The sequence below is a fragment of the Macrotis lagotis genome, chromosome 2 (assembly GCF_037893015.1).
Source record: "Macrotis lagotis isolate mMagLag1 chromosome 2, bilby.v1.9.chrom.fasta, whole genome shotgun sequence".
NCBI lineage: Eukaryota > Metazoa > Chordata > Mammalia > Peramelemorphia > Peramelidae > Macrotis > Macrotis lagotis.
The window spans coordinates 257,367,453-257,386,551 of NC_133659.1; the positions used below are offsets into that span (position 1 = coordinate 257,367,453).

Consider the following 19,099-nt stretch of genomic DNA (forward strand, 5'->3'; position numbering starts at 1 on the left):
ACCTCTGTGATCATGTTAGTACATCTGAAATTAAGACAGTGAGGGCAGCTGTGGAATGGGAGCTGACCTTCAGAATAGTTACAGGCCTGCGACAGAGCCTGGCAATGTGACAGCATGGCAATCCGGGACACGGTGACTCCCATTACACTCCCTTCCTTGCTTGTTTTATACTGGAAAAAAAAAAAAGAAACAACACGGGGCAAAATTAAAGAATGATTTCTAGCCCAGAAGATTGTAAAACCATAAGAGTTTATTTTTGATAAATAAAACAATTTTCTTCCTTAAATTATTGAGTCAGAAAAGGGCCACAATGGAGCCAAGACTTTTCAAATTCAATATAAATATCGTATCGAAATGGAGTATGATTTTTAGAAAACAAGAGAACTATGGAGGACAAACTGTAGTGTCATTACCAGTTAGACACTTATAGATAAAATCAGGCTCAGAGAGGTGAGGGGAGTGCTCTCTCCAAGGTCCTACCCACTCCTTATTTGAGTATGGTTGCTGATCTCCTTCCTTAGACCAGGAGCTCCTTAGGGGCTTTTGTCTTCCTAGTCTAGTACACAGTAAGAGCTTAATAAATGTTGACTGCTTAATGGTCCTTCAATATTAAACACACCATCTACATACCCTAGTATCCTCTTACACTAGTTGCTCTTTTATTAGTAGTTCCTCCAGGGCCAGTTTATAGCTTTAGAATTAGAAATCAAGTTGGATATATTAAGTGCCCAATACTCAGGTACTGTGCTACTAAAGGGAGGGACCCAGGAAGCCATTCCATTTAATCACCCTTCCACTAACCCCTAATGGTACAAAACCTGAAGAGGTTAAGTGACTTGCCCATAGTCACAGAGACAATAAGAGACAGTGTGTTACTAGGGTAGGATTTGAACTTGGGTCTTGTGAGTCCAAAAACCACTCTTTCTCCTACAGTATATGGCTTTGTCTCATTTGATTTGTTTCTCTGTAGCTTTCTGGTCAAGCAGAAACAGAAGAACCACCTACTTTTTTTGCTCACTATTCCTTCTTTCATAAATCATCCCTCAAACTTAACTACTTTCTGAGACTCATTGTGGGATGAATGCCTGAGATTATTTTTTGCTACTTCTCCAGGGTCTTCCTGTGAATCCCATATTCTTCAGCAGTGGGACTTAATGGTTTCTATCAGGACAAAAAGAGATGAGTAGAAGCACTTCAACAGATGAACCATTAAAAAAAGCATTTTTATTTCAGTTATATAGAAATTTGACATCAAAGTGGGATGTTGCTCTTTCTAATATTATAACTCCTAAAAATGATTTTTTGGGGATATTTAATTATAATTATAGCATAAAGTTTATTAACATTTCAGGATTTACCTCTATGTAAGCAGGCTCTACGCCAGCAGGTGAGATGTGAGGCTGCCAGTCTTTAGGTGACTTGGAAAGATACTTGGAATCTGTTACTACCCACTTGAGCCGGGGCCAACCTAAATCAAGTTCAAAGAAATCAATTAGTAGTTTTAGCTGTTAAGGAAAGACGTCATGTTCAACTGAGTATGTTTGCAAATACTAATTCTTGTTTTAAAAAAATCTTATTTTTAATTAAATACAAATTCTGGTTATTTTGTTTGTTTTTTGCAAGGCAATGAGGTTAAGTGACTTAAGTGTCTGAGACCAAATTTAAACTCAGGTCCTCCAGACTCCAGGGCCGGCGTTCTATCCATTGTACCACCTAGCTGCCCCTAAATACAAATTCTTACCTGCAAAACCTGATATAATTTAGCAAAGGACTGAGTTTGTCTTTTCATTACAAAAAGGTAAACTTCCTCCCCATTTGCACATGAAGTGGTTCATAACAGTACAATGCCATACCTTTTTATCACAGAATCACACAATTTTATAAATGGAAGGGGTCAAAAGATTCCAACTTTTCAAGTCTCAGAAAGGTTTAGTAACTTCAGTAACTTATCCAGTGAACAGTAGAGCCAGGTCCTCTGACTACCCAGTTCAGGGTGTGCATTTGTTTCTTCCTTTTTGCAAATATTTTCTAGTTTCTTATTGAATTAAGCATTTACCAATAGCAAAAAATTGCTTGACAGCAGATGATTTACTAGAATTTACATGTGAATTAATTGAAATAAGCTATAATTTGATACGGTTTCATTATACATGGTCACATACATGATTTGAAACAAGATATACTCAACTATTCATAGTCAGATGAATGATTTTAAAAAATGGTCACTAACTGTTGCTACAAAGAAAACATGTTTGTCAAAACAATACAACAGAAAGACAGGAATTCTTTTTTTTTATTTTTATTTTTTTTTTAGTTTTTGCAAGACAATGGGGTTAAGTGGCTTGCCCAAGGCCACACAGCTAGGTAATTATTAAGTGCCTGAGTCTGGATATGAACTCAGGTCCTCCTGACTCCAGGGCCAGTGCACTCTATCCACTGCACCACCCAGCTGCCCTGACAGGAATTCTTAAGACTGGAAAAAAAGTTAATTTCTACTGATGAAGCTCTTTTTTTTAATTCAAGGCTATTCCAAAACAATCGTCAGAAAAAGTTCAGTTGAGTCTATTAGAACTGAAATGTTCTTAAGACTGTACAATATGCACTCCTAAAATATTGGGAGTAGAAATGATTTGCAGTAGACCTGGAAGTCTTGTTCCTACTGAAGAATAATAAACATATTAATATTCTGAGAAACAGGCCTTTCAAAATGGAGATGGAATATGGCCTTGCATCAAGGAAGGTATTTATCCAGAAGATAAAGATAAACTTGCTTACATGGCTTGGGAACTTGTCTGACTTCACTGACAACCTAGATACTAAAATCAGGGCTAGTAGGGCTAGTTCTGGATAAATGTGCTGTTTGTTAAAAGTACACTTGTGGGGCAGCTGGGTGGTGCAGTGGATAGAGCACCGGCCCTGGAGTCAGGAGGACCTGAGTTCATATCCAGACTCAGACACTTAATAATTACCTAGCTGTGTGGCCTTGGGCAAGCCACTTAACCCCATTCATTGCCTTGTAAAAACTAAAAAGTACACTTAAATATCCAAATAGATGAAAATGTCAAAATCTGAATTCAATACTAAGTTGTGTAAAATAAGTGACTGCCATAAAGTGACATGTAAATTTTTTTAGAAATGTAAAGTTTACAAAGATTAATTGTAAGTCAATCAATCAATTTAATTGGTCTATTCTATCTCAGTTAACTTGCATACCACTAGAAGCAAGATGTAGTCTTTCCTCTCAAGTAAATTACAACTTACTTGAGGGTATGGATAAAATACAAACAAAGATAATTAAACCAAGCTGCTTCCATACACACACACACACACACACACACACACACACACACACACAAACACACACACTGTTTCCAGAAACAAACTGTTCTTTCAGAATTAGTAACAGTACCTTATTTCAATAATTTTCTATTAATATTTTAGAACTCTGTTTTTGCTTTAGAAATACACTGCAGCCCAGAGTAGAAGGCTCCTAAAGCCCAAACAATACTCTCTGAAAAGTTTGAAAGGATCTAGGTCAGCTAGAGCTCCTCTTACTCTAATTCAGACTCAAGAATAAGCTGTCTGTTTCCAGGAAGGAAAAGAAAACTAGGATAATATGTTTGGAAGAAGGATGAAACAAGGAAAAATACTAAGAACTACAACAAAGTTGGACAGAACCTTAATCCTTTCAAGGAACAACCACTTCAACAATTTAAAGCAATTTTCTTCTACTAGTCTCATCTAGTATTTGGCACTCAGTGATCTAGTATACAGGGTAATCACTTATATGACATATCAGAGAACCATCGAATCAAGAACATAACTGTTTCAGATATCTGAAAAACTATTTTCTTTTGTCCAAAAGAATTTTTATGATACATCATGTATCAACATAATAATCACTTTCCAATAAACACACTGCTTTCACCCCATACCTGCCCACAAAAGACAATCTAATAATAATTACTGCAACTGACAGTACTTGGAATGCCCCATTTATTGTAGTTGACTGTTTAAAGGAAAGAAAAACATATTTTAACTTTAGAATTTAGAATCAACTTTCTTTGTGTTTGATCCGAATTTTTTTCCTTTTAATGCTAACTCCCATCATCATTGAACAGAAGAGCTGGGGGGTCCCTGAGAGGTAACCTAGCCCAACTCATACATAATAATATGACCAAAAATTCCTCACACAATGTGCTAAGAACTTGTCATTCAGGCTTTATTGGGAAAGCTCCAGGAAGGCAGCCCATTCAAGCTCTGGACAAGTTTGGATCAATCAACAAGTATATTAAGCACCTTCTAGTGACAGGCACACCATGCTGGTGATACAAGAAAAAGAATGACACATTACTATTCAAAAGGAGCGCATATTCTAATGGACATATGTAGAGCAAAATATAAAGTGAACAAACAAAAATATATATAAGATAGTTTGGGAGAAAGGTGGGGCCCAGACAGTTGCAGGGTTCATGCAAGACTTCAGATAGAAGATGTGGTTTGAACTGTATCATACAAGACGAGAGGAATTCTATGAGGTGGGATTAAAGATAAATATTTTGTTCTTTGGTGATAGGAAGTCACTAGTGTTATTTCAACTGGGGAAGTATACCTTCAGATCTGCAGTTAAGAAAAATTATGTTGTGTAAGATGGACTAAAATGGTGAGAAATTTGTGGCAGGGATACCAAAGAGAAAACTAATGCAGGAATCTAAGAAGGAGGTTGAAGAGGTCTGAACCAAGGTGGCAGTCATGCAAGTGAAGGAAAAAGATCAGATCTGAAAGATGTCAGGTCAAATTATGCCTCTGAAACTTGTACCCTCTGTGTCAAATAAGACAACTTCAATTCCCATTTCACATGATAGCCTATCAAAAACTTTAAAATGGACTTCCGGCCAAGATGGAGGAGAGAAGAGAGGCACAGTTCTAAAGTCTCCTGATCTCTTCCCCATCTACCACATGAAACAAACCTCTTAAAAGAAATCCGACCCACTAAACCCAGAAAGAAAAACCAGGAGAAAGAACATCTACCTCAGGATTTGTCTCTCACAGCAGCTTTGGCCGAGTATGGGCAGGCGAGTCTGGGCTCAGAGGGAGGATCAGCCAGATTAACAGCTAAATTGGAACCGGGAGTCTGAGGGCCCGAGAGTCAGACCTGCTGGATCAGCAGTGGGGCTGGACAAAGGGGGCTTGAGTCAACTAGGGAGCAGAGGCACTGGTGTTGGTGCTGCCCCGTTGGAGCTTGGGGAAGGGGCTGCGGGGAGAGGTCTGGTGCAGGAGAGTTGCAGACACCATCCCTGGGCTCCTCAGGTCTGAGAAACTCTGAGTCCACGCCTCTATTGCACTGAGGCCTCTTCCCAAACAAACAAATGCAAACTACTTCTGCCTCAGGCCCAGGTGTGTGAGCAAAAGAACCAGCACAGCTGAGGAATGACCTCAGGCCAGGGTAAAGCCCACCATTGATTGAAGGCAAAAGAATTCAATAGCTCCAACTCCTTTCTTCTAGCAAAGGGAGAAGGCCTCAACCAAGGTCATAGACACCCCAGAGAGGGCAACCAGCACCTCCTACTGGCCAGCCAGAGAAACTGCACTCAGTAAAGCCTTTAGCCTTCCCAAGCCCAGGTGAACCAGCCCCCAACTCAAGGTCTTAGCATAATGAAGGGTCAGCGGAAAGGTGGATCCATACAAAAATTCCTGGAAGGAAAGACCCCAACCCAGAGAGACCTGGAACATCTGAGGAGAATATGATCTGGTCTCCAGCACAGAAAGACTTCCTTGAAGGAGCTTAAAAATTTGGGAGAGACAATTAATACCTTGCAAGAAGAAAAACAAAACCTTAGAAAGTACAATTGGACAAACACAAAAGGAGAATAAATCTCTCAGATCATCAATTGGACAATTACAAAATGAGAACAATTCTCTCAGATCCTCAAATGAGCAAATGCAAAAAGAAATTAATTCTCTCAAAACCTCAATTGGTCAAATGGAAAGCTCTTTCAAAAGTAGAAGTGACCAATTGGAAAAGGAGTTGCAAAAGGTTAATGAAGAAAACTCCTACCCCCAAAAAATAATGGAGTCTATAGAAACTAATGACTCCATGAGACAGCAATAGTCAGTTAAACAATATCAAAAAATAGAAAAAATAGAAGCAAATGTAAAATACCTCATCAACAAAACCACTGACCTCAAGAATAGATCAAGAAGGGGCAACCTGAAAATTAAAGGACTTCCTGAAAACATTGAAAAGAAAAAAAGCCTGGACTTAATATTACAGGATCTAGTAATGGAAAACTGCTCTAATATCATGGAATCGGAGGGCAAAGTAGTTACTGAAAGAGTACATCGATCCCCACCAGAAAAAGATCCTAAAATGAAAACACCAAAGAATGTTGTGGCCAAACTCCAGAACTATCAGATAAAAGAGAAAATCCTGCAAGCAGCCAGAAAGAAACAATTTAAAGATCAAGGAGCCACAGTAAGGATCACGTAGGACCTGGCTGCATCAACATTAAGGGATCGAAGGGCCTGGAACGAGATATTTCAAAGAACACGGGAGCTTGGAATGCAGCCAAGAATCTACTTTCCTGCAAAGCTGAGCCTTCTCTTCCAGGGAAAAAGATAGACATTTAACAAAATGGAAGAATTCCAAAAGTTTCTCATGAAAAGCCCAGAGCTAAACAGAAAATTGGGACATCAAACAAGAGGTTCAAGAGATACACGAAAAGGTAAAAAAAAAGGGGGGGGGTAAAGGAAAAAAAATGCAATCCAGTAAGTTGAAACTTGCTATATCCCAGCATGGGAGAAAAAAGATTCTCATAAATCTTGAGAAATGTAACTCTAACAAGACAGAATACACCTAGCCAGAAATGATGGACATTCATGACCTATCCATGAGACTGCTATCTAATGGGATGTAACTGGCTTTAACCCCACTTGGGAGAAAGACTCTAATAATGCTTAGGAATTTTGACTCTATTCAATAGAATATACTGAACTAGAAGGGACAGACACTCAGAATTTTCTATGACTTAGATAGAATGATCTAAAAAAAACACTACCTCCCTAAAAAGGGGGACAGGAAAGAGATGGGAGGAGGGAGGGGATTGAATGGGACAAATCTCATTACACTAAGAGGTACAAAAAACCTATGGTAATAGAGAGGAAGAAGGGAGCAGAGGAGAAACACCTGAATCTTCTTCTCATCAGACTTGGCTTAAAGTCAACCTACACATACTCAGTTAACTTATAAAACATCTAACCTTTCAAGAAGTAAAAGGGGAAAAGGGGAGGGGGACAGAGAAAGGGAAGGGGAGTGGAGGAAATAAGGGGAAATAACAAAAGGAAGGGAAGGGAACAGGGAAAAGGGAAAGAAAGGGGAGGGTGTGATATAGGAGGGCAAACACACTGAAGGGGGTGGTATTCAGAACAAAATACTGGGGAATATGGATAAAAGGGGGGGGAAAGAGGGGAAATACAAACAGAGGGAAGACAGCACAGAGGGCAATAAAGAATTAGTAATCATAACCTTGAATGTGAATGGGATGAACTCTCCCTTAAAACCTAAGCAAATAGCAGAGTGGATTAAAAACCAGAATCCTACAATATGCTGCTTACAAGAAACTCATTTGAAGCAGAGAGATACATATAGAGTAAAGGTAAAAGGTTGGAGCAAAATATATTTTGCTTCAGCTGAAGTAAAAAAAAAGCAGGGGTAGCAATCCTTATCTCAGACAAAGCAGCAGCAAAAATAGATAGCATTAAAAGAGATAAGGAAGGAAACTTTATCCTCCTAAAAGGTATCATAGACAATAAAGTCATTTCAATATTGCATATATATGCACCCAGTGGGACAGCACCCAAATTCTTAGAGGAGAAGCTGAAAGAACTACAGGAAGACATCGACAGCAAAACTCTACTAGTGGGAGACCTCAACTTCCCGCTATCAGATCTAGATAAATCGAATCATAAAACAAACAAGAAAGAAATTAGGGAGGTAAAAAGATTGTTAGAAAAATTAGATATGGTAGACTTATGGAGGAAACTGAATGGGGACAAAAAGGAATATAACTTTTTCTCTGCAGTACATGGAACTTATACAAAAATTGACCATATACTAGGGCATAAAAACCTAATAATCAACTGCAGAAAGGCAGAAATAGTGAATACATCTTTCTCAGATCACAATGCAATAAAAGTCATATGCAATACTGGGCCAAGGAGATATACACCCAGAACAAATTGGAAACTGAATAACCTCATTTTAAAAAATGAGTGGGGTGGCTAGGTGGCACAGTGGATAGAGCACTGGCCTTGGAGTCAGGAGTACCTGAGTTCAAATCCGGCCTCAGACACTTAATAATTACCTAGCTGTGTGGCCTTGAGCAAGCCACTTAACTCCATTGCCTTGAAAAATCTAAAAAAAAAAAAAAAAAAAAGTAATAGGAGGCGGCTAGGTGGCGTAGTGGATAAAGCACTGGCCTTGGAGTCAGGAGTACCTGGGTTGGGTTCAATTCTGGTCTCAGACACTTAATAATTGCCTAGCTGTGTGGCCTTGGCCAAGCCACTTAACCCCATTTGCCTTGCAAAAAACCTAAAAAAATAAATAAATAAAATAAAAAATAAAAAATGAGTGGACCAAAAAACAAATTATAGAAAGAATTAACCATTTTATCCTAGATAATGATAATAATGAAACAACAATAATAATAATGAAACAACATACCAAAACCTATGGGATTCAGGGATTCATTCAAAGCAACTCTCAGGGGAATATATTATAGTTCTAAATGCTTATATGAATAAATTAGAGAAAGAGGAAATCAATGAACTAAACATGCAACTAAAAAAATTAGACAAAGAACAAATCAAAAATCCCCAATCAAATACCAAATTAGAAATTCTAAAAATTAAAGGAGAAATTAATAAAATCCAAAGCAAAAAAACTATTGAATTAATAAATAAAACCAAAAGTTGGTATTATGAAAAAAACCAATAAAATTGATAAATCTCTGGTCAATTTGATTTAAAAAAAGAAGAAAACCAAATTGCTAGTATTATAAATGAAAAAGGTGAACTCAACACCAATGAGGAGGAAATTAAAGTAATAATTCAAAATTATTTTGTTCAACTCTATGCCAATAAATTTGATAATCTAAGTGAAATGGATGAATATTTAGAAAAATATAAGTTGCCCAGGTTAAATGAAGAAGAGATTAAATACCTAAACAACCCTATCTCAGAAAACGAAATTCAACAAGCCATTACTGAACTCCCTAAAAAAATCTCCAGGGCCTGATGGATTCACAAGTGAATTCTACCAAACATTTAAGGAACAATTGGTTCCAATCCTATATAAACTCTTTGGAAAAACAGGGAAAGATGGAACTCTGCCCAATTCTTTCTATGAAACCAATATGGTACTGTTACCTAAACCAGGAAGAGTTAAAACAGAGAAAGCAAATTATAGACCTATTTCCCTGATGAATATAGATGCAAAAATCCTAAATAAAATCTTAGCAAAACGACTACAACAAGTCATCACTAGGATAATACATTATGATCAAGTAGGATTTATTCCAGGAATGCAGGGTTGGTTCAATATTAGGAAAACTGTTAGTATACTCAATTATATCAACAACAAACCTATCAGAAATCATATGATCATATCAATAGATGCTGAAAAAGCTTTTGACAAAATACAGCATCCATTCCTATTAAAAACACTAGAGAGTGTAGGAATAAATGGACTGTTCCTTAAAATAATTAGCAGTATCTATCTGAAACCATCAACAAGCATTATATTCAATGGGGAGAGGCTAGAGGCATTCCCAGTAAGATCGGGGTGAAATAAGGGTGCCCATTATCACCACTACTATTCAATATTGTATTAGAAATGTTAGCATCAGCAATTAGAGAAGAAAAAGAAATTAAAGGAATTAGAATTGGGAAGGAAGAGACAAAACTCTCACTCTTTGCAGATGACATGATGGTCTACCTAGAGAATCTCAAGAAATCATCTGAAAAACTACTGGAAACAATTAGCAATTTTAGCAAAGTTGCAGGTTATAAAATAAACGCTCATAAATCCTCAACTTTTCTATATATGTCTAGCAAGAAACAGCAGGAAGAGCTAGAAAGAGAAATCCCATTCAAAGTAACCTCAGACAATATAAAATATTTGGGAGTCTATTTGCCAAGATAGACTCAGAATCTTTTTGAAAACAATTATAAAACACTTCTCACACAAATTAAATTAGATTTAAATAACTGGGCAAATATCAACTGCTCACGGATAGGTAGAGCTAATATAATAAAAATGACAATTCTACCAAAACTTAGCTATCTGTTTAGTGCCCTACCAATCAAAATTCCAAAATATTACTTTAATGAGTTAGAAAAAATTGTAAGTAAATTCATATGGAGAAATAAAAAGTCAAGAATTGCCAGGAACTTAATGAAAGGTGGTTTAGCCCTACCTGATCTAGAATTATATTATAAAGCATCAGTCATCAAAACTGTTTGGTATCGGCTATGAAATAGTGGTGGACCAGTGGAATAGACTAGGTGTAAAAGCAGGAAATGATTATAGTAATCTGTTGTTTGATAAACCCAAAGAGTCTGGCCATTGGGATAAAAACTCCCTCTTTGATAAAAATTGCTGGGATAATTGGAAGTTAGTATGGAAGAAACTTAGATTAGACCAACACCTCACACCCTTTACCAAGATAAGATCCAAATGGTTACAGGACATAGACATAAAAAACAATACTATAAGGAAATTAGAAGATCAAGGACTAGTCTACCTGTCAGATCTATGGAAAGGGGAACAGTTTATGACTAAGGAAGAGTTGGGGAACATCACCAAAAACCAATTAGATGATTTCGATGACATTCAATTAAAAAGCTTTTGCACAGATAAAATGTAGTGAATTGGGAAACAATCTTTACAGCTAATGATTCTGACAAAGGACTCATTTCTAAAATATACAGAGAACTGAGTCATATTTTAAAACAAAAAGCCATTCCCCAATTGACAAATGGTCAAAGGATACGCAAAGGCAATTTACAGATGAGGAGATCAAAGCAATCCATAGCCATATGAAAAAATGCTCTAAATCATTAATTATTAGAGAAATACAAATTAAAGCTTCTCTGAGGTACCACCTCACACCTCTCAGATTGGCCAGTATGACCAGGAAGGATAATGATCATTGTTGGAAGGGATGTGGGAAATCTGGGACACTATTACACTGTTGGTGGAGCTGTGAACTCATCCAACCCTTCTGGAGAGCTATTTGGAACTATGCCCAAAGGGCAACAAAAATGTGCATACCCTTTGACCCAGCAATACCACTACTGGGTCTATACCCTGAAGACATGATGAAAAAGGGTAAAAACATTACTTGTACAAAAATATTTATAGAGCCCTGTTTGTGGTGGCAAAGAATCGGAAATCCAGTAAATGTCCTTCAATTGGGGAATGGCTTAGCAAACTGTGGTATATGTATGTCATGGAACACTATTGTTCTATTAGAAACCAGGAGGGATGGGATTTCAGGGAAGCCTGGAGGGATTTGCATGAACTGATGCTGAGTGAGATGAGCAGAACCAGAAAAACACTGTACACCCTAACAGCAACATGGGAGTGATGTTCAACCTTGAAGGACTTGCTCATCCCATCAGTGCAACAATCGGGAACAATTTTGGGCTGTTTTCAAAGGAGAATACCATCTGTATCCAGATCTAAGGAGCTGTGGAGTTTGAACAAAGTGCAAGGACTATTCCCTTTAATTTAGAAAAAAACAGCTATCTTATTGTCTGATCTTGTTACCTCTTCGAATTCTCTTCTCTTTTAGGATATGATTTCTCTCTCATCACACCCAATTAGGATCAATGCACAACATGGAAACAAAGACTGACAGAGTGCTATCTGGGGGGGAGGGGGGAGCAAGATTGGCGGAAAAGTGTAAAACTCAAATAATATCTTTAATAAAAATAAATTTAAAAAAAAACTTTAAAATTGTTATCAATTCTTCCCTAAGTGTTTCCTTCTCTAGGCTAAATGTCTTTACTTCCTTTAATGTTCATATGGCATGACCTTGACATTAGTCATCATTCTGAAAGTCTCTCCACATTATAAATTTCCTTCCTTAGACTGAAGTTTCCTAAGATGAATAAAATTTTCCAAATGTGGTTTTATAGCTTGGAACATTATTCCTTTCTCAAATACAGTCTGAGATGCTAATTAATATTAGTTTTTTAGTTACCATAATCACTTCTTGACTAAAAGCCCCAAATCTCTAGCATTGCCTCTTCTATTTTATAATTGTGAAACTGACTTTCTGAACATAAGTGAGCTTTCCATTAACCTTTAAACTGTACAATTTCTCCATTCTGAGTTTTTGGAAGCCCCTTCAGACAAATTTCACTGGTGAGAGCCAAGGTAACACCACAACTTCCCAGCAAGAAGCCAATCTGCTGTCCTCCAGCATCCTGTGGAGGAGAATAAACTAGCATTACTATCAGAGAAGTAAAAACTGATGTTACACTTAGCAAAAATCTAATCCATGTCTATACTGTGTCACACATAGGTGAGTACTATGGAACATGCCAGAATCTATTAATGACTTAGAATTTTAAGTTGTAACAACTCTCTTACACAGAGTTGACAAATAGTATCTTGTGGGTAACAAATTAAACATTTATACCATGCTGGTCAACTTTGTTGAAAATGAATCCTAATCCCCTCCCCAATCTCCCAATTATTCAAGGATGAAACAGTGATATTCTTTCAATTATTTGAGATAAATAATAGAACTGCTCATCAAAGAACTAGTTTCCTATAATGTTCAGTAAATTAACCATTAATAAGAAGTAGTATCACTAAAAATGACAAGTATGTTTCATGATACTTTTATGACATAAAGGTGCAGGAAAGGAATAGCACCTCTTTCATTTAGCTGAATTTGCAGTCAGAAGGCCTGAGGTCAAGACTTTCCTCTATTTACTCTAATGTCTGTGCATGATTGGATAAATCTCTTAAATTCCACAAGCCTCAGCATATTCAGTTGTAAAAAAAAAAGGAGATGAGATGATCCCTTCTAAGTTCTCTTTTCACTCTATCTCTAGGAATTTGAGTGGGGAAGCATACATATGGGGAATGTATGCTTCAATAACTTGCATGAATTCTCAGGAAAACTGTCAGAAATTAAACACCTTACTCTTAAGTACACTATTCACAATAAATGTTGGTGTTCTGATATCTCTTATTCCACCACTTTTGTCTTTGTCAATATTACCTTTCTAGTAAGTGGCACTTCTATAGGTACAGGGATCACTTCTGCTAGAAGACATCCATAAAAAGCCACCATGAACATGACAGGATCATTGTTGGGGTAGACCAGAGCCACCTAAAATTCATAATGACATTCAATTAGAAGGGAAACAAAGATGTCCTCAATGTCTCATTCTAGTGTGCAAGACTATTTATAATACAAAGAATTCAAATATAAATGGTAAGCTGTTCACTCTGAAGTAAATTAAGCTAATAAAAATAAGTCAGCAAAATACTTAAAAGCATCTTATAGCCTTCCAATGGCAATTTTGGTGGACAGTAATGAAATTGCTATTTTCTGATCCTATTCCTAAGATAGGATTCATTTTGAAACCATTATTAGTGTTAAGCATTAGTATCACATGACAATTTTATGAAATGCATAGTGGGAACAATCTGCTCCTTCTTAGAGAAGAAAGTCCATTCTACTAGGAAAAAAAACACATCCTGGGAGCTCAGAGATCACCCTGTAATTCCACTTAAGTAGTTACAGACTTGGATATTTCTAGGTATAAATTTTTTTAATAATCTTTTACTACATTAAAAAAATTCTTTTTGAAAGGTGGACTTTTTTGATCTTCTTAAAAATGTCAATCTTATGCTGAGCTAGATGAGCAGAACCTAACAGCAACATGGGAGTGATGATCAACTTTAATGGACTTGCTCATAAATAGGGCAACAATCAGGCACAATTTTGGGATATCTGTGATGGAGAGTGCCATCTGTACACTGAGAAAGAATTATGGAATTTGAACAAAGACCAAAGACTATTACCTTTAATTTTAAAAAAAATATTGTTTTATTAGGTAATTCTGCTATATATCATACTATATGTTTCTGCCTTAAGGATATGATTTCTCTCTCATCACATTCAACTTAAATCAATGCATACTATGGGAATGATGTAATAAAGACTAACAAACTGCCTTCTGTGAGGGGTGGGGGGAGGAAAGCAAGATTGGAAGAAAAATTGTAAAACTCAAAATAAATAAAACCTTTCTAAAATTAAAAAAAAGTCAATCTTATATTCATGTTCCCAAAGGAAATTTGATATAAAGTTGTATAATCTCAAAATGCACAAATATTTAACATTATGAGAAACTGAGTAAGTTTCTTTGGCAACTAAATAAGATCGCCAAGAAATTAACACATTTTAAAAATAAGTATTTCCTAAAAAACCTCAATTCAATAATATCTAATATTCAATAACTATCAATCAATATCTAAGAGTCATTTGTAATTCTAAGATTATGAAAGGTTTTTAATTTGGTTCTTTGTAGAAAGCAATATATAAATCGGGGGGGAAATGCCAATAGGAAATTAAGAGTTTTGGATTTTAATAAAAATGAAATGAAGTAAAATAAAATAAAATGAACTTTGCTACTTCTGATACTATTAATAAGTCTCAAAGTTCTGTTTGAAGGTAATTAGTCTGTGAAAGACCCAAGCTTCCTTCCTTTGTTGTTTTTGGCAGTCTAACACTTAATTGGTTAGAAAATAAAGAGATGGACACATAAAGCAAAACACTGGTTAAAGTAAAAAAGCAATCCAAGAACATTAAAATTACAATGCATTATTATGCCTAAGAGAAAAATAGCTGCTGTTACTTAAAAATACTATTGTCATTTCAATGTCCCTATCACTATTCCTCTCACTGTAAAGAAAGAACCAAGAAAGTAGATATTTTAAAAAATTACCCTATCTCCAGGTTTTAATACTGGCTCATTTTTTGTCCCCAATTTATTAAGTAATGTGTAGGCCAGCTTGAGGCTTCTACTCCACAATTTTCCTGGAAAGAAAAAGACAATCTTAGAATGTACAACATAGATCAAATTCATTTGGTGCTTAAACAAATGTGGTTTTTCACAATGCTCCTATGGAGGTACTGAATAGTCTGAGGATTGGACAATAAAACAAAGTTCAATAAGGTTCAAAGTGATCAAACCAAAATGCATTTGGTGTTTTCCAAGCACTATTCTAGGTGTTATTCAAGAACAAAAACAAAAACAAAAAGGTTTCTTCCCTCAAGGAACTTATATTCCACTGGCACGAAAGTTTCTGATGAGAAAATGATATTGTAAAACACATCTTCATGATTATTGGCATTAATTGTTTCTATTGTGCATACTTCATCTGTCTAATAGGACTGCCTACTTGAGGTAAGGGATCATCTCAAAGCTTCTTTGGTAAGTCCATTAATAGTGTACTGAAAAAAGAAATGTTTGAATTTTTAAAAAGCTAATTTTATTGAAATAATTTATTTTTATGTCATATTCCTTTTCAATTATAGCATTCCCAAATCCCATAAAGGACAGTGTTTGTGCTAGTATGTTTTGCATAATTGTCTTTTACCTTTGATACGATGGAGGGATTATTGCAACAATGGTGAAAAGAATAGCTAGAAATGATTGCTGCAAAAAAAAATAAATTTTTTTTATTCTTTACAGTATTTTTTTTTGCAAGGCAAACGGGGTTAAATGGCTTGCCCAAGGCCACACGGCTAGGTAATTATTAAGTGTCTGAGACCGGATTTGAACCCAGGTACTCCTGACTCCAGGGCCAGTGCTTTTATTCACTGCACCACCTAGCCGCCCCTACAGTATTTTGTAATTGTATTTTTATAAATCTCAAGAGTTTTAGTAAACTTTTTCCAAATAATTTTATGTACTGTATGATTATTTTGAATGGGAGATCCCTTTTGATTATATCCTTCTGTCTTTTGTTATTACTGTTTAGAAATGCTGTTGATTTTTGTGCATTGATGTTATGTCCTTTTACTTTATTACAGCTATCAACTGCTTTAATTAGTTTCTTTGATGATTATTTTTGGAGTTCTCTAAGTAAGCTATCATGTTATCATAAAATAGAGATAATGTGTCTTTATCAATGTTTATGCTATAATAGTCCTTAATCTGGTCTTTTTGTTATCACTAGATTTTTAAAATTATGTCAAGTAACAGAGAAGAAAATATTCACATTTTGTTCCTTCTAGTTATTTTTTACTGAAAATAATGTTAGTTTGGGGTTTTAGATATATACTATTTATAGTAAAAAATGTAAGAACAAAACCCAAAATTCCTACAAATTAACTATTTTACTAGAGTACTGATAGTATTGGATTTCTACCTTTAAATATTCTTCCTTGTGCTCAGGATATAAATTGTTATGAAGTCTCTTCCTTTCTCAGCCACCAAACCTCTCTTTAAGAGTTTTAAAATATTGGCAGATTTTTAACCATTACTATGGAAAATGTAAATACTTGACAATATACTTTGTACTGGAGTCAATTACCTAAATTAAAAGGGCTGCTGAATATCAAGATTATTCATTATTGAATATCATGCTAAAAACATTGTTATTTTTGTCTAAAAACTCCTACCACATAATTCTGGACAAACTGTCTTTTTTTTGCTACAAGCTCATGTATTTTATTATATACCAGAAGTAGGAGAACAAGTAGGAATTGAAATCTCTTAAGCTCACCATATGTTAGAGTATAAACTGGCTTTCCTGTAACATCAAGTGCTGTCAAACAAGGACATTTGGCCTGAGTCGTTCCCCACCGTTGCAGAGCTGATTCTAGAGCAGGGGGCCAGTTACAGATGACTCCTAACGGCTCTCCCTTCACAGGAGTCATCTGACGTCCTTCTGGTTTGGGCTGGTTTGGATCTGGCTGAGGTACTGTATATACAGAAAGAAACATTATTAAAAGAAAACATGAAAGAACCACAACACTCATGAACTTTAATCTCCTATTTGAAACTGAATTTTTGATTTCCTTCAAAAATCTTTTAATTAGACAGGAGTTCAAGAAACAGCTAATTCAACTAGTACTTAAACTGGCATTTGTAAAGGCAAGATTTACAAACAAGAGGTTATCAAGCTATTACCTGAAGAGCTTTCAAGTGAAATTAACCATTAACCATTATTCAAGTGAAATGAACCAAATTAATTAATCTGGAGATAAACCCACTGTTAATACTAACTTGGTTTAAAATTCACTTTGGAGTTCAATTCAATTCAATTCAATTAGAATTGGGTAGCAAAGCACTACAGCTATAAATACTAATTTTCAAAGTAGGTCTAATTTATTTGTTCATTTCTCTAAAAAAGCTTGTTCAATTTGTTTCAGATAATATCACAGAAGAAACAAATTATTATAAATAGCTATATATTACATATCAGGAAGATGACAAAGGCCATGAGAAAAAACTAATGCCCCATCAGGAGCTGTAAACTACTGTAATAAAGCAATTTGAAATTACACCTAATGAGCAATCAAACTATGTAAGCTCTCTAACCAAGCAATTCCACTACTAAGTCTATCCACAAAAAAGATCAAAGAAAGTAGTAAAAGACTTATTGGTACAAAAATATTTAAAGCAGGGGCAGTTAGGTGGAGCAGTAGTAGTGCACTGGCCCTGGACTTGACTTCAAATCTGACCTCAGACCCTTACTTAGTTATGTGACCTTGGGCAAGTCACTTAACTCCATTGCCTTGCAAAAATTTAAAAAAATATATTTATAGCAGTTCTTTTTAAGGGGGGAAAATTGGATACAAAAGGATACACATCAATTAAGGAAAGATGGAATAAAGTGATGGTGTACCAATATGTACTAATATGAATATTATTGTGCTAATAAATGATGAAGAGTATGATTTCAGAAAACCTAGGAAGACAGAATAACCTGAATATAGCAGGCTTTCAATAAAAATTTGATGATACTATATATATATATACTAAATGATTAATAATCACCACTACTTTTTCTTAAGTCCTAACCAGCTTATCCTAAAATAGAACTTTTCCTCTGAATTAGAATAGCACTTATCTATATATGGATGTTACTACTAACTGTTTATTTTATTAGTTTCTTTTCAATTATTTGAGGTCAGGAATTGTATTTCTCAGTCCCCTTTAGCACCTAACAATGTATTCTAGCACATAGTAAGTATTCAGCAAGTATTTGAAGACTGACTGACAAAAGGAAGATGTTGCAGTTTTAAATATTTAAGGTGAAATTTTATAACTTCCCCCAAATTAGATAACACATGCAAAAATTATTTAGCTACGTTTTGTGTTAATTCAAAGCTAATTCCTTTTTTTAAAATGTGAGATATATCTCTTGCCTCTGTGTCCTTGCACTGGTCATTCTCTAGGGAATGACAGGAATGTATCCCTTTCCTTCTAGAATCTCTTACTTCAAGACTCAGTTCAAGTAAGACCTAAATAAAATCTTTTCTGATCTCCTCCACCTCTCCACCTTCCACCAACTGCTTAATGCCCAACTGAGCTCATCAAATCTAATACTCTTGGTTTAAAAAGCAAATTCACACTTTGTTTTTGGCAGACATATTACTACCTTCTACAATTTCTTCAGAATCATCTACAAAATATTCCTTTAAAGGAGGTCTTTTGGGTCTTTTCAGAGTATTCAGAAGTTGTTGAATTTTTGTAGAGACTCTACTATTGACAGGAACACCTACAAGAAAGAAATTTATTTTTGATTAAATTGGGAAATTCTATGAATATAATAAATTCTAAATTCTTTTATTATCATAGACACATCTAGTTTTCATATGAATTTTTCCCAAATTCTTAACTGATTTCAAGAGTAACAATTAGTTATAAATATATACACATTAGTTTTTATGATCATATTCAAGAATGAAAACAATAAATGCTACTATTAGAACATCACTCCAATATTTCATTTCTTTTTTTTAGGGTTTTTTTTTTCTGTAAGGCAAATGGGGTTAAGTGG

At 35.4% G+C, this 19,099-nt stretch overlaps 1 protein-coding gene across 2 annotated transcripts in view; it reads right to left on the bottom strand.

The window, feature by feature from the left end:
* Window positions 1–19,099, bottom strand: part of DIP2B (disco interacting protein 2 homolog B) — a 219,674-nt gene that overhangs the window by 68,807 nt on the left and 131,768 nt on the right. For both annotated transcript variants that reach the window (XM_074225928.1, XM_074225929.1), the window contains exons 7-13: window positions 18,698–18,817; window positions 16,817–17,014; window positions 15,031–15,122; window positions 13,299–13,409; window positions 12,369–12,492; window positions 1,359–1,468; window positions 68–170 (exon numbers count right to left, since the gene is read on the bottom strand). In XM_074225928.1, the coding sequence (XP_074082029.1) occupies window positions 68–170; window positions 1,359–1,468; window positions 12,369–12,492; window positions 13,299–13,409; window positions 15,031–15,122; window positions 16,817–17,014; window positions 18,698–18,817 (858 nt within the window). The remainder of the gene's footprint in view (window positions 1–67; window positions 171–1,358; window positions 1,469–12,368; window positions 12,493–13,298; window positions 13,410–15,030; window positions 15,123–16,816; window positions 17,015–18,697; window positions 18,818–19,099) is intronic.